We start from the raw sequence: 24,699 nt of genomic DNA, 5'->3' as shown, positions 1-24,699 counted from the left end.
CCGAAAAGAAAAAGGAAGAATAGAAGAGAGAGAGAGAGAAAACAAACCCGCGTCTGATTGGTTTTCCCGTGGACGCCGCCATATTGAAAGCGCAGCGCCGTCTAGCCAGGAGAACTGTTCACCGTCCAGGATACGGGGAAAGCAGACGTGTCGTGTGCTTTCCGCACACGCATGCACGAATGAAAGGAAATGAGGGTGGGGAAAAAAGAAGAAAAAGAAAACTGTGCTTATTGCCTGTATTATCTTCATTTCGTAGCGCTGCATGTATCCAGTGGTGCCAAATATGGAGGTCATGCGGCATCTGAATCTATACTTGCGAAGACTCACCGGCTAACGGCAGACACATTCCCACCTGAACGTTGTATTGAACCGGTATATTCAAGGAAATAAACTCATGATTCAGGAACGGACGTTGTGCCCTTGTGTGGGTAACTTTTATAGCTGTTATGTGTTTGACCATGGTATCCAAACGAGCAACTTCATATCGGGCGAGATGCCGTCGGAGACACGAGTTCAGTATCAGCAACACCAGCGAGAGCTGAGCACTCGTGCCCAGTTGAAGTATTACGATATAGAACCTTCCCCCGTATACCTGCGCCCCCGTATACATCATTGCATCACGCTATACATGCAAGCAGCTCTGCAGCGACCACACCAGAGCCTACCTTGACCAGGATGTTCAACGAAAGGAAAGTTAGCTAGCAAGCAAGGTGGTGACGATCCATGACTTGAAAACCCGAGACGAGGTAGGGATGAAAACAGACATACACAAACACGGTCTCAAAATGTTCTCAGGATGTTCTCTCTTTTCGTTGGTTCCTATGAGCAAATCAGCACTGTATATCCTGACATGTAGTCAGGTCTGTGCCATGAAAGTGACATGACAGAACATCGCAACACATTCCAAATTGCGCTGGAACTTTGCAAGAAAATTAGATATGATAGTTTCGTACTATACAATGCCCATTTCGCTGTCTTTGCGAACTGCCAAGAGGCCATCACAGTTTCATGTACATGGCTCTGCAAAAAAAAAAAAGAAACAATAATAATAAATTTTCAAAAATAAAAAGCTCGCCATCTCAACCTCGGGTTCACCCAGGTGATGCTCGACTTGGAAAAGCCGGGCCTTTCAACCATGTTGTATAGGCTGTACATCCGTTTTAAACAGCCACCTTTATTTCGGAGCTGCATGACACAAGAGGAAATAAAGCAGACATATCAGAAAATTCAAACACCTTGTAAATGTACCACCCATGCTTGTTATAACATCCATCAGTGCCACTTTCCGAGCGTCAACTCGCACAGATCACAGCTACGAGGTGTTCCGCCGCACAAACAGAAAGTAAGTCTGGGAAAGTACTTTGCGGCGAAAGGTCTTCCCGGTTACATTTGTAAAAAAAAATGTGTCATGCACCAAGCTGCCATTGCCCCTAATTGTTCAACCAAAAACTGCTTCCACTGTGTCCTTTTGACACATCGACTGGGACACCTCATTTTTGGACGCATAAGACAAAATGTGGTCCAGTCCCAAATGTTCTGCTCTTTGTGATCAGACCTACCACCTACTACCTACTAAGTAAAGTAACCACTTTACCACCAAGTGACCACCACCAAGTGGTCACTTTACCTAAGTAAACTTATCAAGTAAGTACCTAAGTAAAGTGACCACTTTCAATTGACCAATTTTCACTCTCAGACTCTGTGACCTGACAGCAGAAGGAAGATATGCAGGCAGCTGCAGTGAGCGGCAGTGCAAGGGAAAGCGAGAAAAGTTAAAAAGGAGAGGGTAGAAAACTCGAAAACACTTGCGAGTCTGCCTTCAATTAAAACTGTTTTCTACAATATTTTAGCTCTAGGATCTGATGCTCTGAGCATAACAACCAAACTTTTAATCGTACAAAGGAACACTACAACACAAAACATAGTTGGGAGGGGCGAAGAATGTCTTCGTGTGCAAGGTACTTGCGCGGAATTCAGTCTGAGACTCGTTCGCGGAAGCCGATTCCAATCTGTGAACTTAACTGCAAATAGAAAACAGTTCACTGAAGGGAGTTTCACAACATAAAAGCTACATAAATATTTAGAAAAGTGAGCTCTTCAACTCAACTACGCTTGTGTCACAAGTGAGTACTTGGCACGTACTGAGAAGGGAAGTAAACGCATGGTAGGACAACGTCAAATACCGTTTTCGGTTCCATAAACTGGAGATGTTAACTCACAATATTTGTTAGAAATGTGCTTTTCGAATACAACCGCAGAAAGCCTTCTCTGGGAAACTTCTCGCAATCTCTTCAGACAATAATGTTACTACACCACCTTTGACCATGACAAACACCTTTTTCACCTTTTCAACCATTTGCCGTCCGTCACTTCAAAATTATTAAAATATTGTCGCCTTCTTTTATTTCGGAACGACATGTGCTCTTTCATTTACATTTAACCTAAAAACCATGATGCTGGGGGATGAGCCAACTTGCAATAGCTCTGTTTTCTTTGGGCAACACGTTTCATGAACAAAGTAAAAACGAAATGTATATTCTGCTGCAAACAAAGCTTTTTAAGTTAAAACTTTGGAACTGAGCTCTGATGCCTGACCCACACACCTCCAAAGCTGACAAGGACTGCAATTCCAATGCCATCACCTGACTTGGTTATACAAAGGCAGCTTAAGCCACTGATGAGACAGTCAAAAGGAAACACCAGCACACCATGTATAACCATTGTTCTCAAAGGTGCTATAAGTCCCGGGATGAACTTCACGACACAGCACTCGTAATGTTGATAGCAAGGTGAAGTCATCACTGCATTCTGATAAACATTCAAAATTGAAGTGCTTGTTCCTTGAAGTTGTACTGGTTGTCACTCCACAAATGATGCACCATTCAATGTCCTTTAATGGGGTACCTAAAAGCATAAAACAGTTATTAATCACACGCGCAGTATATCGGGTGCCTACGTTTTTGCATGTGGACTATGCAACGAGGCGGACATTGACACGGAGAGCATGTTGCTATCAGATGATTCAGTAATTACTGATTCAGTAACTTTTTAATTGGCTGTTTGGGAGAAACGTGAGATAGCCGAATTGGAGCAAGTCGTCAGTTAAAGCCACACTTTTTTTTTTTTTAAGTCCAGAGACGACCACATACTTTGAGATATCCATTAAAGGGGTTGCGACAGGTAATCCCATGCCATCCCAGCTAAAAGCAAAAACTAGTGTTCTGCGTCGATGTGAACTTGCATTGAAAGTTTCACAGTGAAGACGGCAATAGAAATGGAGAAAACGGGCACTGCGGACACAGAAACTCATGTGGCTCTGACATCACAGACCTTAGCTCAGCCAGTGAAGTCACCCGCGAGAGGTCACATGCTTACGGCTGCCAATGAAAATGGACGCAACTCTTGAGGTCTGTCTGACGGCTGCGCTTCGTACGGAAGTGCGTTTGATGACTTGTACCTCACTAAGTACGACATGCAGAAGAATAATCCTCTTTCCCTCTGTATTCTGGCGTGCAATGCGATGCGTCCACGATGTAACGAACCACATCTGTGAACGTGCCTCAACCCCTTTCACAAATCTTTGCTACGCGAATAGACAAAAACTGTAACTGAATGTCAGCAAAAGCATGAGCAGATATCAGAGCGCTCACCCACATGCTGTGTGCCAGTCACAGCGAATGAGCTAGGGTGGATTTGAATTGTAAATTTTGTAGGATCTCCATGAAGAACTGTGGAGCGATTCGCTTGAAAACAACCCAATTTTGGTTCCCCTAAATTGCAATGGAAGATGCGAGCGGAAACCTTTTGCCCTGTATTAGTCATTGCTAAGGCCCTTCTTTATCTGCGATTCCACGATTCTGCAAAAATTTGCGGAATTGTGGGTCTGCCGCGGAATATGAGGTTTTGCGCAGAATTTTACAGAAACCGCGTGCTTAACTCAGTTTATGCGCGAGATGAACGGACTTTGCTCGTGCCGGGTTGGCTTGAGTTACAGCGTAGATGTGCCAACCGGATATGGCCGCCAAGCCTTGATATGGCCCCATCTGTGTGCTGGAACAATGCTCTGACTCCTCTCTCTAACCCTCAACTCTCTGGGATTCTGGAGTGGAGTGACCCCTGCTTTGGTGTCCATACTGTCAAGTACCTCTGTGTGACAATAAACTCTGTACATGCAGAGAGGTCACTTAGCAAGTACAATTTGATAGTTAGCAACAAACGTCACTCCCTCTCAGATGAAAGTACAATGTGGCTTGTTATGCTAAGTCACAACAGTTTTTGGAGTTGCAACCGTGTTCCTCCACACTAAGAGGTAACAGAGAGTATTTTCTGTATGAACTAGGGCAATTTTCCTTTTACCGCGGAAAAATGCAGAATTCATAGTTCCTTGTTGCGGAATTCAGGATTTGCCGCAGCAGAAAAGGAAGGGCCTTAGTCATTGCTCACTGAATACATAGGCTCTGACGTTTTCGGGAAATATTTTCTTCCAAATTCATGGTGCAAAAATCGGGCAAATAAACATGCGCTCTAAATTCATGCGACTTTGGGTGGAAAAACTTCCAGTATGCTAAATTCAGGGAGGGATCAGGCTCAGTTATTCAAACTGACTGTACCGGTTTGTACAAACAGTGTTGTAACTGCATTTGCCGCCTAGCGAGTTAGTGTGTGTGTTCCGACAGACACCTCCGTGAGGGCAATTTGCCGGGTAAAAATCGGGTTTCACCCTAAAGAGGCAACCTTGAATTCGGGGTGAAAATTCAGGGAAGAATAGGGTTAAACACTAAAACTTGAGGCTCTACATATACAATAGGAAAGCTTATAAGTAGGGCCTGACTTTTTCGGGTTTTATTTTTGGCCAAATTCGGGGGTAAATATCGGGAGATATTTTTTATTTGAAAATTCGGGTGTATTCGGGTTAAATCCCGTTACGGCATATTCTGTCGTCAGGAATTCGGGTGTATTCGGGTGATTTTTTTTTGTTTAATAAAAATTTGTCTTAACATGGAAGTAATGTTTAGCAATGTTATCAAACTTTATTTTAACGCACGCTTATGAGTGTGCCACGCGACCCGGATGTTTTCGGGTAGATTCGGGTTAAACCCGAATTTTACAGATTTCGTTCTGGGGGTAAATATCGGGCGGATACGGGTTTAACCCTAAAAAGTCAGGCCCTACTTATAAGTTGTAGAGGTCTTGAGCATCACTGTTGTGATGCTGCTTGTGATGAGGCTCTTGAATGTAATAATAATTTGTGCAACCACAAATGTACAGCAAGCTGTTCCAATAATTAATAGAAATATTGAACGAATATGTTTTGGGTTTCACATATTCCTGAGCTGCCAACGATACACTGTCCTCGCGTTCAAATAACTCCTTTTCAGTCGTAAGGAAAATGCCCAATCTCCTCTTCCGAAAAATACTTTAAAAAAAAGAAGACTCTCTGCTGTCATGTGTCAAGGAACACACACACCATTCAGATACACATGCTTTTCTTGAGGACCCTAGGAGCTTCCGTGTGTCCAGAGTATTAGCGGTTCTATTTAGGGTCGATTCATACGATGCAACTTTTTGCTGCAACTTCGTTCCCGCTACAGTTGCGCGCAACCGAAGTTGCACCAAAAATGTCCCTTTCATACGGCAAGCAACTCGGAATGCCGTAGTTGTCACCGAGCTCGCCAGATGGCGCGAAAAAACATAACTGCCATCATTTTTGTCCAATCTCACCACGACTTCCGCTCGTTACGGCTTCAATCCGTTGCGAGTTTGATAATTTTGCATAATTTCCACTGGTCAGCGATAAATTCGTCGTCTCGCGTACTGCCGCTGCAATAACTGACACGTGGAAGCCCTCCTGATTGGTCGCGCTTGCGAGGTGGAGCCGTGCGATCGACAGGCTGCAGCCAGGGTTGCAGGAGAAATCGCTCGTGAAGCGATCGACTGTGCAACTCGAGTTGCGCAACTAGAGCTTCGCGTTCACACGGTGCATCCTTGCTGCGCGCAACTAACGTTGCATCGTGCGAATCGACCCTTAAAAAAACAAGACCCGACTTACATGCAGACTTTGCTGCAACACACTTCCGCCTCAATGCCCCATCCGCGGCGCGATCACCGGCCGTAGGCTCTGTGTCATCACGGGGTAGGAGACCAACGGTGCAGACGGACTGCTCATTGTAATGATTGTCTGCGCGAGACTCTGCGATAGCGACGCTGGCAGGCTGGACGATATCGATACCGGCACCACGGGAACGATCGGCGTCACGCTCTGGGGTGCCGGTGTCAAGTCTGCTGTGCTTGCCAGCGGCGCCACGGGTTGCAGGGCAGCCGTCGGGATCACCCCCAGTGGCTGAGTCGTCGCAGCGGCCTGCTTGCTGAGCCTCAGAGCCGCATTCTGTTCCAGAAGGAACTCGTTTGTCGCGGTGAGGTCGCCGACTTGCTTCTTCATCTCCTCGATCTTCCTCCTGAGAATCGCGTTTTCCTGCTGCAGCACGCGGTAGGCCAGGTCGTTGTCGTCCAGCGCCCTCCGCTTCGGTTCGGGTTCGTCGTCCACGTAGCCCACGTGGCGGAACTTGCAGCGTCCCGCGCGCCGGCAGTCGCCTTTCAGGAAGTCCTTGCATAGCGGAAGTTCGTTGGACGAGGCGCTCGAAGAGGTGGAGTTCGTCATTGCCGGAGGCAGTGCGACGTGCAAGGGAAGCCTCCCCGTCGCACGGTATGCTTCTTCCTCCTGTCTGGTACAGTGCAGAAACTTGCAGGAAGGACGCAGACACTCGGAGTTCTGGAAGTCGTGGCAGAAGATGGGCTCGGTGTGGCGAGGGGAGCCGACGTCGTCGCTGTCTTCGGTTTCGGGGTGAACGAACTTGCAGCGCGCACCGCGGTGACAGACCTGGAGAGAAAAATCGAGTCTACGTTGTAAAGGACGTGAGGGAGGCGACAAAGACGAGGAGGAAGAGATAGTTTGTAATTGAGGCAAGGATGTGATTAACCCCCCCCCCATAACTTTCAAGTCTTACATGTTTTGCAAACAAGAAGCTAATGTAGGGCGCAGATACGAACAAAAAGGCACGGGACAAAAACTCACAGAGAATGCTGTAAGTGCCAACCATATTTTCCGCTGTTGAACGTGCACCCCGCCTTTTCCGAAAATAAAGATAATTTGAAAAAAATGTTTTACGGTTAACGCACACTGATGCGCAATGTGAACCAAGAGGTGAAAATACCGGCACTAACAGAGCACTCTCCATCATAAACTTCATGCACTCTCCATGAGCGTTAGTGTTCGCAGTAATCAATGTCTGTATGTCAACATGGTATACCATCTTCTTAGTTTTTACGTGTATCCCCAATGCAATATGTACTCGAAGCCATGAAACTCTGATGAGACAGAGTCAGTGTCGTAGTAGACCTCTGTCCACATGCCGATTTCAGTCTCATAGTTTGTTCTCAATAATGGCCAGTCTTCTCAAATGAGCAAACACTGAACACAGTATCACTGATACCTTGCTTGACAGCATGTCATGTTTTGTCCTCCAACTTCACTAAGTCGCTGTACGATGTCTTTGTGTACTTCCGCTCCCCAACCATCCCCTTTTCCTACTTTCCCCCCCCCCCCGAGTATTGAACAAAACTTTCACGCCCCATCGCAGGCAGCTGTACCAGGGTGTGAGGCTGGAGGTGACCAGACATCCTCCTAACGGAAGCTCCTCCGGGAGAAACCCTCACATGTGACACACATCGGAACGCACACTGCGACAGTTCGTAACACGACGGAAAGGACCTCTTCCGACGCTGCAAACACATAAACGGATGATCACAACACAGGCCCCGGGGTACATAAGAACACAAAAGATTCACACGTGGCAGCTGTCAAAAAAGCCAGACAGGTGTGGCCCATTCAGGAAATGGGCCACACGCTCTCTCTCATCACATTCGCTCTCGAACGGTTGGAACGCATCTGCCCAATATGGCGTGTATCCCAAAGGAAGTCTGGCCATTACTGGGACCTGCCTATACCTGGAGCTCCACCCACCTTTTGAGCCCTCTGGCCAATCACGAGCCAAAATACAGTTCGCTATTAATCCCAGGCTATCCAAGCTACGTTACCCTGTGTTCACTGGGTGCCGACATTTTCTGGGATACTGGATTGGATTAGATTGAAAAGGATATTCCCTGATGACCTACCAACATAGCGGATTTTGCGTGCACTTTTAAAGGCGCCGTCTGGATGGACAGGGGTATGGGGTGTATACCGAAATACAAACCGTTTAAAATAAATCATTTCAAAATAAATGCCCAAATATCCCCGTGTACAAATAAATCGTTCAGAATAAACTGTACAATATTAAATGGCAAAAAATAAATCATTCAGAATAAATCGTACGATATATGTACGACTTGTACATTAATTTTGATGTAGTATCGCGAGGTGAATTCAGTTCTCAGCATATTCCCACTTGTCAAATCCAAGTGAGCCAGTTCAAACCGCACCAAAAAACCCTCAATATTCTATTTCACGTGCGCACTACGTTTTCGGTGCTGTATTGCTCCGCGAGGTCACCGCGATGTTTCCACAAGCAGTTCCCTCGCGAGCTGCTGCTTGTCTCAGTGGGATCTATGATCAGCTGGGAGAGCGAAATCTTTCCCACATCCAGCGCCTAGAATTCGGCGTTGCTATACGTTTCCAAGGATACGGAGAGACTCATGTGGATTATGTACTTTGAATGGCATTGTTTCGTGTTAAAGATGCTCGCTAGAAGCAAGACAATTTAATATTTGGATATTGTGAGCTACGTTCTTTCACCGAGCACAATAACTGGAGAATGTTCGTCGACCTGTTTCGTACCCCTTTAATACCGCCGTCAGATGTGCATTTGAATTATCGTAGAAGTTCTAGCGGCCAAAAATGTTTTTGAACTTAAATGATATCCTAAATGTTCAATAGGTAGCTACGTATTGAACGTGCATTTTCGTACGACCGCGCATGGTGTCGATACCGTGCCTGTGCATGATGTCGAGAGTAGAATAGTAAATTTGTGACAACAGCCACATGTAATGACTATTTTTCGGGTATCGTAATTTCACACGTATGAGCCGCACGGCAGATAAGCCACGGGACCCATTTTTAGGAAATTTTCGGGCAGATAAGCCACACTCTCGGGTAAGTCGCGGGCAATACGACACAACCGACTTGCGCAACAAAGGAGACCGCAGAGAAGCCCATACTTTCCACGGGCCTGCAACTTAAGTTAAGTTCCAACTTACTTTTAACTCTCATTTCACTCACGTCCACATATTTTCTTGCTTCCTCTCCAGTTTCTTTATGGCATTTTTTACCATAAGACGTGATATTCAATCAACGACAACATTTTATTCAGGAAGTAAGAACTGCTGCCATTGAAATGAAGCTGTACCATTGTGCGCCCACAGGGAGTGAGATGCAAAGCGTTCAAATAGCCCTCTACCAGAGACACATCATCAAGACGTTAGTAGACAGTCTGCAACCGAAACAAATTGGAAGGAGAGGGCTGGGTTCCACGACCGGGCAGTTGTTCGCTGCCACCCATTGAAAGCAAAGTAGGACCGAAGGTCGCGTCCCTTTCAGGGACCATCATAACCCCCCCCAAGACTATGGCTTTCGGGTGCGACATTGTTCACCTCTGGCCTCGAGCGTAGTTCAACTCTACCAAATTTGTAGCACTGTCAAACACTATGATGTCATTTGTTTACCAACAGGGAGAAGTCTATTGTTGGACATAAACGAACACGATGTAAGTGTGTTGCACTCCTCCGCAGGCAAATCAAGGTCTAACTGAACTGCTCACACACACTGCACCTGCGTAATGCTATTTTGTGTCCGAAGTAACTTGGATATAACTCATTCTTTTTTTAAGTAACTCAGTAACTGCGAGTTACATTTCAGGCTGAAGAACTTCGTCGTTAACTTAGTTACATTTTTCACACGGTAACTTAGCTCGTAACGAGTTCTTTTTAACTGGTAACTTCTCAACCTATGCTCTTTTGATCGTTGATGAACATTTTCGCATGTGCCATTCCTGAGTGCAGGATGTTCTATGAAGCCGAAGAAATACTGTACTTAGTCTCAGGGAACCCAGAACATGAAGCTTCCTCACACATCAGTCTTTTTTTTTTGCTTTCACCGTGCTAAACGACAAGTAAGACAATCACCTTGCGAAGGAAGTCGCGGCAGACGCTGCTACACGCAGTGCCATCGGTTCCGTTAAGAGTCATGCTGCCTGTGTTGGTGCTGAAATGCACTTCTTGCACATCTCCCATGCTTCAACCACTGGCCATCCTCAATGTTCTGTCACACAGCTTCCTCATAAGCTTACTATGCTCATGTTCATTCCTGCAAGGAAGACACACATACTAAAGAAAGTGTATTGCCAATTGGAACACAAGGTTGCCTAACCCTATAATTTGATATCGAATTCTAATAAATAGCACCGAATAGGAAGAACACTTGTGAGCGCCTGAGATACATGCAAGGATACTTTGGCAATTCCGGATAAATTTTAACGCAGATTTACTTTTTTTTTTTACTTTAAACACCTTTAATACTCAATTCAATCGAGCTACTAGTAAAAATGCAGACTACACATATTTCCAGATGTGTAAACGAGCATCGACTGTTGTCGTTTTTTTCATGTTCTCCTGCTCCGAACCGCTTTCCAGAACACGTTTTGTCTCCGCGTAACTGTGTCCACTCTTCGTGTTTCTTCTAAGCAAATAAATTCATTATGATGTTTCTCAACGCGACCTCGATTGCGCATCGATAAACTGGCTGTTTCATGCATGCGTGTCAAGGCGTCAAAACGCATTCCCAACATATTAGCTGACGCTTCAAACAATACGTGATCCACGTCAGGCATTACCCTTCGGAAACATCCCCCCCAACTTCGAGTGAAGACAGCGCAGAGAGTGCAAAGAACGGTAACGAGCAATGCCTAGCAACTATTCCCTTTCAACAACTCTGCGACTTCGGTTTATTGTATCTGCTTTGATCAGAAAACGCCATTGCGGATGCAGACAATAGTGATTGCCCGGTAGCTGGGATCCTAGCGCTACCACGAACCAGCTACGCCGAGTTCTCAGTATCGTTGTGTGCAGGCATGAACACTGGACAATTAGAAGCTACGACTGTTCCAAGGAACTCACATCCGCTTGTGAAATACTGATGAAAGCAGGGGTAGAAAAACCGCTGGCAGACACGCTACAAAAGCTGACAAAACAAGCAACAAAACATCGCGTACTTTGGGCCACCTAGCGCCAAAATAAAATAAAGTTTGTTTCGGTTTCGGTTTGCGCGGCTCTTGGCTGCTGATCCGTTGCATAATCTATTTCACGTTGGGAGTCCCTGTTCAGGGGACCTTTCTTTTCAAAAGTAATTTCATAATTGTGATTACAAGTACGTGTTACGAAAAATAATTAAATTTCAGTTAAAATTACACTGTAAGAATTGTAATAAATTATAGTTATTTCTGATGAGTTATATACGCGTACGTTGCTGCATTTATTGCAATATGATACCTTTGGTATATGGCTTTATTCTAGGTCCCTAACGAATGTAGTGGAACAAATGAAATGACTCTCACAGTATGACGACTAGAATCATGTGCTCAGTGAAAACACAACGACGCTTGAAAAACCACCACAGAAACGTACCAAATGTAATGTTGTGTTCCCCGAAGAAGCAATAGTTGCAGACATGGTGAAAATGAACCAACGTTTAACACGGGGTAGAATATCGATGTCGTACCGAAGGTAATTCCATGTGAATTACGAATCGCTCCAAAAATGTAATTAAATTTCTGATATAATTACATGTTATCAAGTGTAATTCTGCAGGCAATTAATTACAAAGAATGTAATTAAGTACAGTAATTGTATTACTTGCAGTTTATTACAGGTCTGCTGTTCAGCTGTACAGCTGTAATTGTCGCTGTGGAGTGGAATATCAACATCCAGTTGTTTACGTGCATGGTACCAGCGCTTGCTGTTGTCAGATTTTTTTAAACAGAGAAATGCCGTTTTAATTACAATAATTGGCTATTTATTCGTGATTAAGCGGGCCACTCTATGACCGCACTCGCGACCACCCGGAGCGTTGACCTAATTACTTTTCACTAAGGAACTTTTTTATTATGAAAGAAAGGTTCGAGCTAATACGGAAAATAAAGAAAGAAAGATTTGGAGGGCCTTCTTGTCCCTATTTCCGTCGCCAAGCCACAGTTACTGTCAATCATTCAACGTGGGGCGGACAGCGGAGATGCAGGCTGCTGCTGCCAGACAGACATCAGAGCTCGCGGTGACGACACCTTCTGTTGGAAAATCAGAAACTACGAACAACATATAAGTACGAAGCTTTGAGGGTGCTTTCGAAAATATGTAGAAAGGCCGTACGAAGGTCGTGAAACACCGCCGAGTGATAGCGTCGCAATCGACGCGCACGCCACCTACAGAAGTAGGGTGTCCCTAGAGGACATTTTTGGCATTTATATTTTGCCGAATGTTTGAGGTAGGTTAAATTACAATCCGAAACAAAATATATGGCAAATTTTGTCTTTAGTCGGATGTGATATTTTAAATGCGGAACATGATGATGACGAAATCACAAGGGAACACCACTCCTTGCAGTCAGTGGCGAGCCCGTTGACTGTTTTACTCAACGTGCCCTAACCATTTCAGGTGCTACAAACAAGCGCATCCCAGAGATTATCGACGCACCATTACGCTTCTTGGGACAACGTGATAACAACTACACCTAGTCTCCCAAGCAGCACAATGTACTTAAAGTAGAGTGCAATAGGGGTGGACGGGTAGGTGGAAGGCCTTGAACAGAATTCTGAAACTAAAGAACATTGATAAGACACATACCAGTCACCCCTATTGCACTTGACTTTCAGTACATTGTGCTGCTTGGGGCTGTGCTCTCTTCGTTATCACAAGGCTACAGAACACCGATAGCTTTCTCCGCCCATGATCGCCGCTAGGGGAGCAACTATATGCAAACAAGTCCACTAGTCACATGTTCGCAGAGCGCATAAAAGAAGCCGTCACCAGGACGAATCCTTGCAGTCAGCGGCAAGCCCGTTGACTGTTTTACTCAACGTGCCCTAACCATTTCAGGTGAGGAGATTGTAAACCTTACGTTATAGTTGATATCTCTCTGCCACTGACTGCGGGGATCAAATGTCTGAAAAAAGCTCTGATGGTGGCGTATGTCTTGTCTGTCATGAAGAAATCGTTCCAGATTGTCTAAATCTTACCTGTGCGGAGTGTAGGTTCACATATCACTTGGGTAATTGCTCCGGGGTATCAGAGAGCACTTATCGCAGTAAGCGCGGACCCAAGCCGCACAATGTACTGAAAGTCGAGTGCAATAGGGGTGGACGGGTAGGTGGAAGGCCTTGAACAGATCCTTGAAACTAAAAAGCATTGATAAGACACATACCGTCCACCCCTATTGCACGCGACTTTCAGTACATTGTGCTGCTTGGGGAGTAACTTTTGATACTTGGAAATGTTCAAACCTGCCGGACAACCAAAAATAGGCAAAAACCGCCAGACATAACGAGTACAAATCTCGGTCAACAGCTGTATGAGATAAGGCAAATGTTATCAGCACTGCTGCCTGTTACTGCGAAGGCCGATGACCTTGCTAAAACAACAGATGAAATCAAACTGTCGGTGGAAGTCATGTCAGAAAAGTATGATGAGATATTGAAGAAAAACAAACAAACAAATGGAGCAAGAAAAGGCGCTCGAAGAGCTTGGAACAAAAGCTAGGCGCCTTGAGGAGAAAAGTACTGAAGAACCGGCTCAATTGAGGCAGGAGTTGAACCGACTGGAACAATATATACCAGATCGAATAACATTGAAATTCATGGCGTTGACGTATCCCAGCATGAAGATCTGCACGCAAAATTATGTGAAATCGCAGATAAGCTGAAGGTCTCGCAGCCAGGGGTAGATGATATTGAGTCTGTACATAGATTACCATCAAAGCCCGGGAAAACTCCACCTGCTATAGTTCGATTTGTAAACAGAAGAGTGCGAAATGAATGGCTGGATAACAAGAAGAGGCTGCGAGAAGACAGAGCTAATAGGATCTACGATGATGAAAACATGACCAAAGAGAATAAGAGATTATTCTTTCTTGCCCGAAGCAGAGTAAAAAGAACGTAAAATAAAATTCGCTTGGCATCGGGATGGCGTGACATACGTGCGTCCAGCATTGAAAATCTTGAAGGAAAGTGATCTAGATAAAGTATAACCCCACGGTTTTTGTTCCACATGTTACAGGGTCCAAGTCATTCTTACATTGAGCCTGTCTCTCTTTGTAGACTTGCAGTAAGAGTGCGAAATTGTTTGTCTGTCTGTCACCTTAATGCACAAAGCTTGGTTGCTAAGAATGAAAGTGTTGAAACATTTCTTGACTCATTAAAATTTAATTTTGACATACTTGCTTTCACGGAAACATGGTTCAACCTGTGATGATGTGCCAGTAACTTTTTCTGACTATATATATATATCTAAACGCAGAACGGATAAGCGTGGCGGCGGCATCGCTATATAACACATGTCTGCATTTCACTAACTGTGATGCATTGAGTTTAATAAATAATCATGTGGAAGCATTAGTGATAGAGACATCTGGTAATATTTTTGCGACAGTTCACCGTCCGCCTTCGGGAAATCGAAACGCATTTTTAAACCATATGGAATCTATCTTCTTATATGCAGAGTCAGTAAAACTGCCTGTATACTGATTGTAGGGGATGTAAACATTGATCTGTTAGGAAATTGCATTGCTAGGAACGATTTTGATGAGCTCATTGAATCATTCGGTTGCTTGAACAACATTTCTTTACCTACTCGCCCCTCATCTAATACATTGCTTGACGTTTGCATCAGTTAGAACACACCAGTGTTGTCGGGAGTGTACAGTGTCTACTTAAGTGATCACTTTTTTTTGCTTTGTAAAGAATTCAACTAACATACCGGCACATACTCGACAACTGACTAGATACGATGACATTATTAATGTCACATCGCTAGATGATTTTTATTCACGTGTCTCCAGCATAAACTGGGATTCGTATTACAACGAAACTGATCCGAATGCACTATACAGTGAACCCTCGTTAATATGACCCCCGATAATCTGACATACACGCTTGACGACCATACTCTTGGGGAACAATGCTGTGAAACCTCTGCAAATCCTCCCCGTTAATATGACAATTCCGCATTATGCCCAGAATTTTCGGGAACGACCATGGTCATAATAACGAGGGTCCACTGTACACTATATTTCTTGGAAACTTTATGAAGTGTTATGACGAAGCTTTTCCTGCACGTGAGCTGTCTAGACCGCCTAGAAACGTAAGAAAACCGTGGGTAAATAACCTTCTTTATCAGCGTATCAAGCAGAAAAATGCACTCTTCCAAAGGTTTATAAAAACCAGGGATCGGAACCGGTATTTTTTTCGGTCCGGTCCGGGTTCGGGTTCAGGCATATTGGTTCGGTTCGGGTTTAGCTCCGCTGAACCGAAATTATCAGCTTGAACCGGTTCAGGGATACCGGTTCGGTTCGGGTTCGGCTCAGGGAGAACCCCCCCGCACATACACAGACAAAAAAAAAATCTGTCAGCGGTCGGGGCATTTACAGGGATTGGAACAGTTACTTTTTTCGGCCTCGGTTTAACCGGTCCACGGGCAGTAATTTTGCTACATGCAAGCAAGCTTACGCTCACCGTACACGATTGTAAGAGAAAGGTGTGAGATAACCGTTTCAGGTGAGCAAAAAAAAAGGTCGGTCAGTAGTACAATTAATTCACCTCTGAACCGATTCCCGAACCGGTAACCGTATCAATTCTTTTCGGTTCAGTTCCGGTTCGGCTCAGGACAAGCAAAAAAATTGTTCGGTTCGGTTCGGGTTCGTCAGAAAATAACGTTTTTTTTCCCGTTTTCGGTTCGGGTTCAGTTCTGGTTCCGATCCCTGATAAAAACACGTAATACTGATAAGATAAACGACTACCCGGTTAAAGTGGGAGCACCTTCCGTCAATCAGCCTTCCAGTTATCGGTTTTCTGCTCCATCACCTGAAGCATCAATATTCCTATCTCCCGCGACTTCTCACGAGATGGAACGTATCATACGTGGTTTAGACAATTCCTCTGCAGCCGGCGCGGATGGGCTCAAGGCTGTTCCGATCAAATGTGTAACCCACCTGATATGTGAGCAGCTGTCTTACATGTGCAATTGTATATTACAAACCGGAGTTTTTCCGAATGCACTAAAAATTGCAAGAGTAACTATTATCAGTAAAGGGGGAAGTATAAATGATTTGAGTAACTACAGACCTATCTCTGTCCTCCCCGTGTTTTCAAAAATTATTGAGAGTGGTTAATAATAGGTTTTCAGAGTATCTTTTTAAATACAATATTATATCCCCAATGCAATATGGCTTTCAAAAAGGAAAATTAACAGAACAGGCATTACTACGTGCCAATGAAAAAATTGTGCAAAATATTGAAAATCAGTTATTTACTCTAGGAGTATTTCTTGACATTAGGAAAGCGTTTGATTCTATCCAGCACGACATACTACTAGACAAGTGCCACCGCTCCGGCATACGAGGTAAAGCAAACGATCTCGTAAAAAGCTACCTGGAATCTCGCTCTCAGTACGTAACGGTACACGGCTTTCATTCTGATAAACGGCTAATCCAATACGGAGTTCCGCAAGGATCTATTTTAGGACCCACCCTCTTTTTCCTTTACATTAATGACATAGTAAACATTCCAGGCACCCCTGATATAACGTTATATGCTGACGATACTAATATATTTTTCTCGCATAGTAACTTACAGTATGTATTTGCAACCTGGCAAACTGTTATTTAGAAAAACTGTCATCTTGGTTGGTCTCTAACCGGTTATTAGCCAACGTAGAGAAGACAAAATTTATCGTTTTTCGACCAATTAACAAAAAGCTCGACGTCGTGCCCTCCTTAATCTTAGATTTGCGGCCAATTGAACAAGTAAAGGAAATTAAAATACTGGGTGTATGGTTTCACGAGAACCTTTCTTGGACCACAGACGTCAATCACACTACGCGTCAATTATCTAAATCAATTGGAGGAATGCATCGAATTAGGAGGTTGGTACCTCAGCCTTTGTTACGAGACATTTACTATGCCTTGGTGTACTCAAAGTTATATTATTGTCTGCTAATATGGGGTAATACAACTGTAACTAATTTGAACAAATTACATGTTCTCCAAAGAAGGGCTGTCCGCGCTTTATGATGAATGCTGACTACTTTACGTGCTCTACCGAACGCTTTCGGAATGCTCACGTCCTTACGCTTGGACATATGTATACACTAAAGCTGGGAATACACATTTATAGGGAAGTACGGGAAGGACGTATATGCCTCACGCATATTCCATTCGAACGTCAAGAAAGTTCATGACTCCAATCCTAAGGACTAACTACGGTAAACAGAGATGGGTAGAAATCCAGCGAACCGGTAGAGATGTAGGAAGGGAGTTGCCTCAGGACAGAAGCCGCCGATATTTCGAACAGAGACTGTTCTTCTTCTGGGCACCGTCCTCATCATTGGCATGGTATTTAAAGGGTTAGGTGTGACGTGTTTAAAGGTTCATGCGAATTGTGGGTCAACAGCCCGGAGGGAAGAAAGGTCCGTACGGGTTTTTACGGCGGGAGTGAATGGCTGCTTTGTTAGAGTGTGGAGGGGATTATGTGAACGTAGTGATCTAGGCTACACACCGGTTGCAGAAGAATGGAAGGTTCACGAACACATGGACGAAACGGGACAACAGGCAAGAATTCGCAAGCATAGCGAAAGATGAGGAGGTTAGTGGTTACGTGGGGAAAATTCCAGAACGAGCAAATCTTTTTTTTTTTTTTTTTAAATATATATTTGTAATACAAAGTTGTAGCATGCAATAAAGAGAGCAGAAAGCAGTGGCCATGCAGAACATAACAGATGATAATGGAGGTAGATGGGAAAAGCATATTTTATTTGTGAAGTGTTTCTAGGGTGCCTTGTGATTTGTTGATACCGGACGGGTGAAGAGCGTTGAACTTGTATATGAGATAAGACTCCCTATCACGTCTGTCACGTGTGGATCTAAACCCGGTTTCTAGAATATATAGTTTAATGTTGTCAAAATTGTGACCAGGAACGTTAAAGTGTTCGGCGACTGCTTTGGGGAGTTTGTTGGACGTGTCGGTTCTGTGTCCGGTAAGGCGGTTGTTCATTTGTTGGCCGGTTTCACCAATGTATTGCATAGAGCAGTCGCCGCATTCAATGCAGTATATAACATTGGAGCTTGTGCATGTGAATGCGTGGTTAACGGGGTGGGTGTAATTGCTCGCAGTGCTTTTGATGGAGTTAGCGTGTTGAACGTGCTTGCAACGGTAAACAGAGCATGTCATATCTGATACCACTCTTTCAGAATAAGTTTATCCACCTTCTAACACAACACTATACGGACGTGCAGTTTAAACGCATATTGTGCGTTTACCTTGAAGGAAATTTCAATACTTCTCTTTAAGCTGCCTTTATACTATCACCATCGTTAATAGTTAAACTATCACCCATGATTCATAAAACGTTGATTATCTTCCGAATGGTTCAGAGCTCACAATAGTGTTTGTTGTATGCAGTACACGTGATGTATATATGTTTCTTTAGGAAACAGTATTGCTCTCGCCTGCAATGTAATTGTTGCAAATGGTCACTGATTGCTACTTTTTTTTCTCTCTCTTTTGTTTTCTGTTTTTTTTTGCTTGCATGTTGTGTCGGTCCAGCTGCCTTGTCAGGCTTCCGCCCTTAACGGCTGGTTCACATTTCTGTAAGACCAGAAATGGAAAAGTACTAAAAAAATATATAGCGCATTAGTCCCCTGTACCCCTTCTATTGTGTTATGAGATTTGCTAAGGCTGATCTATCTTCCCTCCTCCTCCTCTTCTCTCTCTCCCTCTCTGTCGCACCTATAATATATATATATAATAGGCCTTATATATATATATATATATAAGGCCTTTTTAGGCCTTGACCTGTCCTAGTTCTTCTGAATTTGCTAGAGCTAACGAGCTTGGAAGAAAGATGCACTTTAGAGAGACCATGTATCCAGATAGTTCTTTTTCTTTTTTTGTCTGATTTCCTTTCCACTGTGATGACACGAAACTGTTGGTAAAGATGACGTCTAGCACCGTCTGTCGGAGATTTCCGGCGCACGTGCAAGAGTCCCAGGTGGTGGAAATTATCCGCAGTCCTACCCCGTGGCACGTACTGCATATGTATCCATATATCTATACCACCATAGATCTATACCACCAGCTCGCTTGCTACCTCCCTATCCTCTCGTTATCTGCATATGTAGTCCCACAAATATGGACTGACTCACCTTATGCGTAGATGTCAGGTCTGGTTACGGGAAACGGAAATGAGAAACGTTACATACCCGAGTTCCTCAGGAAACGAAAATAGAAACTGAAACAATTTGTTTTCCCCTTACCTTTACCGGAAACAGTAACGGAAACGAAATTACAAGCTCGGAAACGTTAACGGAAACGGAATTCACGTGGTGAATTCACGCGCGGGACTTCATCCGGTGAGTTTCCGCGCGTACAAAACCGTGCAACCTCACCACTTGGTACGACTGGATACATGCAGCGCTGAAGAAATTGAAGCAGTAACGACAAAAACACAGTTAATGGCGGCAGCACAGGGCGAGATCTGCAAAATACATCGGGACCAGGGTTGCGGAATGGGACCATCCATTCCATTCCAATTCCATTCCGAGGAATGGAGATTTGGGATAACTCCATTCCTTTCAATTGCTCGGAATGGAAAGGTATGGCCAATTCCCACTCCTGGAATGGCTTGGCAACCCCATTCCATTCGTTTAATTCTATCAATAAAAGAAAAGGGACCGGTACGTAACCGTGCTGGGTAGCCTAGCAGTGATGGAGGAGATTGACATTACCCAGCACGGAAAAAGCACAAAGACAAGGTTATTTCGCCCTTGACCGTGTGCAGGTGCGGTGCGTGTGTGCAAAGTGCGCGAGGGCAAAAATCAGCGTGTTCAAACCGAAACTCCTGCCGGGCACCCAGACCATTTCATTCCGCCTGCGAAAAAATGCCCAATTCCATTCCATTCCATTCCTATGACAGTTTCCCCATTCCATTCCAATCCCATTCCGGGCTCTGACAAATCTGAATAATTCCGGAATCATTCCAACCTCGGAGTGGCAACTCCGCAACACTGATGATCGGTAGTGTCACGTGGTTGAATTTCGTAAAACAGATTCGTGTAACCTCGGAGACGTTGTCTTCACAGTTTCTTTCTTTTTTTTTTTTTGTGCCGAGAGTAACCGCATCGGGATGGTTTAAGGTATGTGTGCGCGCCAATTAAGTATACCGCATCATGGTATATACCAGGATGACGCAGTTCAACTAGCCGTTTACCGGAGAGATTTCTGCAGGGTGAGTTATGATTGCGCATTGCAGCCACCCGGATTTATCGCTGATTCTACGAAGTAATTTAAGCGTTTTCTTTTCCGTGCAGATGGTTTGGTTCACTTGCTTAGACCGGCGTAATGCGCTATCGATGGTGACACCAGCATATTTACGTGACGCGCATCTTGGGATGGGAGTATTATTAATGCTGAGGCTAGGAAAGTCTTCGCCCAGATAATTTCCACAGGGAATGCAAACCATGCATTTTGACTTTTCTGGCGACGCTTCCAGCCCTCTCGCAAGCAGCGCCGCATTGATCCCGTTCAAGGCAATATCAGCTGTGTCACGAGTTTTCCCCTTGTCTGTTCCCACGTAGAGTCACTAAATAAGCTACGCTTCAGAGTAGCGACACTGTGCCGCCATGTTGTTTCGGATGATCTCCAGCGCCATCCATTTAGCGCTCTTCGAAGTGTCGTCTTCTTCCACTGCTGAACTTCACCTTCATCTATTTCTACTGCCAAAATAGAGGTGGGGCTGGAGGTCATCCGAAACAACATGGCGGCACAGTGTCGCTACTCTGAAGCGTAGCTTATTTAGTGACTCTGTTCCCACGATGCGGAGACAGATGTCGGCCGCGTAGACATCAATTCCTCGGCGGATCTCAGCTATGATTAGGTTGCACAGTATAGGTGATAGATCGCTGCCTCATGGGACCCTTTCACCTCATGGCAAGCTCAAGGCCAACCACTGCACAGTACGGTTGTCTGGTCTTTCTAAGCAGGCATGCAGCATCCAGGGAGATATTTCGGCTGAACTCTGGTATCGAGCACGACCTCGGTCAGAGGAAACTCTCGAGCTTCATTCCTCGTAGACCACTGGCCACGATATCGAAAATCCCAGGCGAAATACTTGCGTAGTTTCGCTGTTACTCAAGGGGTTACGGAATACATGAGAAGAGCAGACGCTGGATGTTGTGAGACTGACGGAATGCCCTCTCTGGAAAAACGAGAAAACGTCATCCTGTAACCGGGCTAATGATGGCACGCCTTTGAGAAAAGGAATGCCGCAGCCGTGCGGACGTCCAATAGAGTTACGGGAAACCTTTCTTCCACTAGGCGCCGGCCTCTCACTTCTCCTCTGACGAAGTGACGTCATTTGAATTTAAAGCTAGACACCACATCATACACAACAAACAAGGGCGCCCGTCGCCGACAGTCACGATAATACAGCTTGACATGACTGTCTATATTGTCCGGAGTGCTCGTTCGCAGTCAGATGTGAAGTGCGAATATGATAGTGTCAGGTGCTCGCTGACTTCTGAGTAGTTTGCATCTGTGTCACGATTGCCAGCACTTACACTCGCCTCACGTTTAGTTATAGTGTAGCTGACGACGATGCTAGGTCACGCCCCTTATGAAAATGGATTTTTCCTTTCTGCAGACTTCTTGTGGACTTCTTGTTTCCTGTCTTGATGGTGTGTTGACTTTGACTTCTTGTTGTTCCTGTTGATCAAGTCAACAGGAATTGCTATTGACATCATTTTGACAATCTCTTGAACTACCTTATGTGTACCTTCTGTGGACAAGGTATATAGATGTCGTTGTTGACAGTTTGTGGAATTTCTATACGCCTATGTAACAAGTACTTATTTCAGATGTGTATTTTTCTACATAGATGAATTCCGTATTTGAAAGCATTCCGTCAGCCGACAGCATTCATTCAAAAATCAGAGGGCTCCAGTTCATAGACAACGCAACACTTCTGGGCAAGCAGCAACTCCTCACCGATCTTCAACGCAACCTCGCCACGTTTGGTGGACGGCCGGCTAGGTCGCACGCCAATTGCCCCCTATCGTACGACGGTTGTATGGTCTAAGATCCCTGCTAGTCCCTCCATGCTACTCCATGGCGTGAGATAATGCCCAATATCTCGTTGTACATTCCAGAGCTAAGAAAGAAGGGCAAATCCAGCTCACTGGAAGCCAAGGCAGCTGCCGAGGTCCAGTGACACCTTTCATTCACACTGTGGTGTTGACAGAGGCTCCGTTGATGCAGAGTGTAGGGGCCGCTACTTCTCCTTTTATATGCCATCATTAAATGTGGCATCGCAAGGAAAATCACGATGAAAGATGGAAGTCACTGAAAAGGTTAGCCAGATGTAGGACTCGAACCCACATCTGCTGGATTGAGAGTGAAAGAGAGTGAAAGGAGGATGAGTGGGAGAGAGTGACTGGTTTGTCCCTTCAGATGACGCACCCTGGAAGTCGCTGAGAAGGCGTGTTAGCTCAACTCAATTGGTAGAGCCCTGGACCGGTAATCCAGAAGATGTGGGTTCGAGTCCTACAGCTGGCTAACCTTTTCAGTGACTTTCATCGTTAATTTCTTAGGCAACTTGAGGCCTTGTATGTGATTGTCCCTTCTATGTTGTTCCAGCCTGAGAACATCAGTTCTCTCATGTTCAACATTTGTCGCTTGCGTCGATCCCTGTCGTATGAATGTGCGTATGAGTGTGCAAAAATGTAAGAGTGAATGGAGGATGAGTGGGAGAGAGTGACTGGTTTGTCCCTTCAGATGACACACCCTGGAAGTCGCTGAGAAGACGTGTTAGCTTAGCTCAATTGGTAATTGATAATCCAGAAGATGTGGGTTCGAGTCCTACAGCTGGCTAACCTTTTCAGTGACTTTCATCTTTCATCGTTAATTTCTTAGGCAACTTGAGGCCTTGTATGTGATTGTCCCTTCTATGTTGTTCCAGCCCCAGAACATCAGTTCTCTCGAGGAAAATCAGTTCACCCAATCAGGCACCCAGGATGCTCTACGACGGCTGAGCTTCTGGCAATATTATATGCAGCAGCTGCGGCTCAGGTTAAGGACATTCATCACTAAGGTTGTCATCCTCACGGACTCGCGTAGTGTTCTCCAAATGGTGATGAACCCCACATGCAATAGCATTCTTGCCCGGTGTATCCGAACGTCATGTGCCCAACAAAAGTGTCTGAGGAGACATCTCCTTGCAACCGACCCCCTGCCACGTAGGCATCAGTGCGAACGGAAAAGTGGACCAACTAACATGTGGTGCACACCACAGCACTAGCCCTAGTTTATCAACCACGGAAGACAGCGACAGGAAACTGGTCATCAATGAGGTAATTCTTGTTGAGGTTGGTGTAAAGGTGAGGAGGGCGACGTACTAGTTTGGTAGCGCGCGTACATGAAATAAGGACATTGACATTCTTCTGCTCTTCAGGTTGCGAAATCACTTTCACTAAATCACAATGACTGAGGATTGGCTCTCTAGACACCGCAAATTGCATACATTGTGAGCAAAACGAAACTATCGAGCACATGTCCTGCTTCATTGCTGTGCATATGCAGCTGTGCGGGAGAAATACCTTGGCCATTGCAGGAATTGTAGGGTGGATAACGTCCTGCATCCCAAAGGCTCTTACACGGAAAGAGTCTCCAAAATTCGCAGCCTCCTCTGCTTTCTCCAGGAATCTGGCCTCGCTCAAAGGCTATGATTACTGCTCGGACTTCTCACCAATTCTGGCAGTGACTGCCCAAGTTCTTAACTTTCGGCCGACCTCATTCTTTCATCTGTTATCACATTATCCCATCTCACCCTGGCTACAGTCGTGACGCAGCCCACATAAGTGAGGTCAAAACGGCATGCCGGTTCCGTCATCACCACCATCATCGACGGACGTCTTTCTCGAAGTACGAAAAAGTGGTACAGGTTGGGACAAAAGTTTACGGAACACGCGAGCGATGTATTTTTTCTGCGGTGCGACACCCTAGCGGCTGCCGGAAGAGGGTGAGTTCACTGTTTCGAAGGGATGAAAGGGTGCGCTGTTAACGACACACAGTGGTAGTTTTAGTATCGCTTGGGTGCGTCTGTGAAGTGGAAGCTACCGCAGTGTGTCACTAACAGCGCACCCTTTCACCCCTTCGAAACAGTGAACTCATCCGCTTCCGGCAGCCGCTAGGGTGTCGCACCGCAGAAAAAATACATCGCTCGCGTGTTCCGTAAACTTTTGTCCGAACCTGTACTTTCTCAAAAAGTGCCACAAAAAGAGCGCATGCTTCCCGTTTTCAACAAACCAAGGCCGAGAACCCTTCACATAAATACATTAACTTAAATAAAAATAACAACATTACTCTGAGTGACAGAACTGCTTCCGAGTTCGTTGTG

The 24,699-nt window shown here is 45.0% G+C and overlaps 1 protein-coding gene and 1 long non-coding RNA gene across 3 annotated transcripts in view; one reads left to right on the top strand and one right to left on the bottom strand.

Annotated features, from left to right (window-relative positions):
• Positions 1 to 1,154: 1,154 nt before the first annotated feature.
• On the bottom strand, positions 1,155 to 13,373 carry LOC135366556 (zinc finger CCCH domain-containing protein 10-like). Of its 2 annotated transcripts, none has more exons than XM_064599306.1 (4): positions 13,278 to 13,373; positions 10,177 to 10,357; positions 6,050 to 6,877; positions 1,155 to 2,904 (listed from the first exon to the last, which is right to left on the bottom strand). In XM_064599306.1, the coding sequence occupies exons 2-3, from the start codon at positions 10,282 to 10,284 to the stop codon at positions 6,080 to 6,082; spliced, it is 906 nt and encodes a 301-aa protein (XP_064455376.1). In that variant the 5' UTR covers positions 10,285 to 10,357; positions 13,278 to 13,373; the 3' UTR covers positions 1,155 to 2,904; positions 6,050 to 6,079. The 2 variants fall into 2 exon arrangements, with proteins under 2 accessions (XP_064455376.1, XP_064455375.1); XM_064599305.1 differs by lacking the exon at positions 13,278 to 13,373 and adding an exon at positions 11,167 to 11,257.
• LOC135366557 (uncharacterized) overlaps positions 13,061 to 24,699 on the top strand; it is a 67,677-nt gene continuing 56,038 nt past the window's right edge. Inside the window, exon 1 of the long non-coding RNA XR_010414216.1 lies at positions 13,061 to 13,137. This is a non-coding gene — a long non-coding RNA (uncharacterized LOC135366557). The remainder of the gene's footprint in view (positions 13,138 to 24,699) is intronic.

The sequence above is a fragment of the Ornithodoros turicata genome, chromosome 8 (genome assembly GCF_037126465.1).
Source record: "Ornithodoros turicata isolate Travis chromosome 8, ASM3712646v1, whole genome shotgun sequence".
NCBI classification, from domain to species: domain Eukaryota; kingdom Metazoa; phylum Arthropoda; class Arachnida; order Ixodida; family Argasidae; genus Ornithodoros; species Ornithodoros turicata.
The sequence above is the reverse complement of the archived record's forward strand: the minus strand, read 5'-3'. Positions and strand labels throughout refer to the sequence as shown.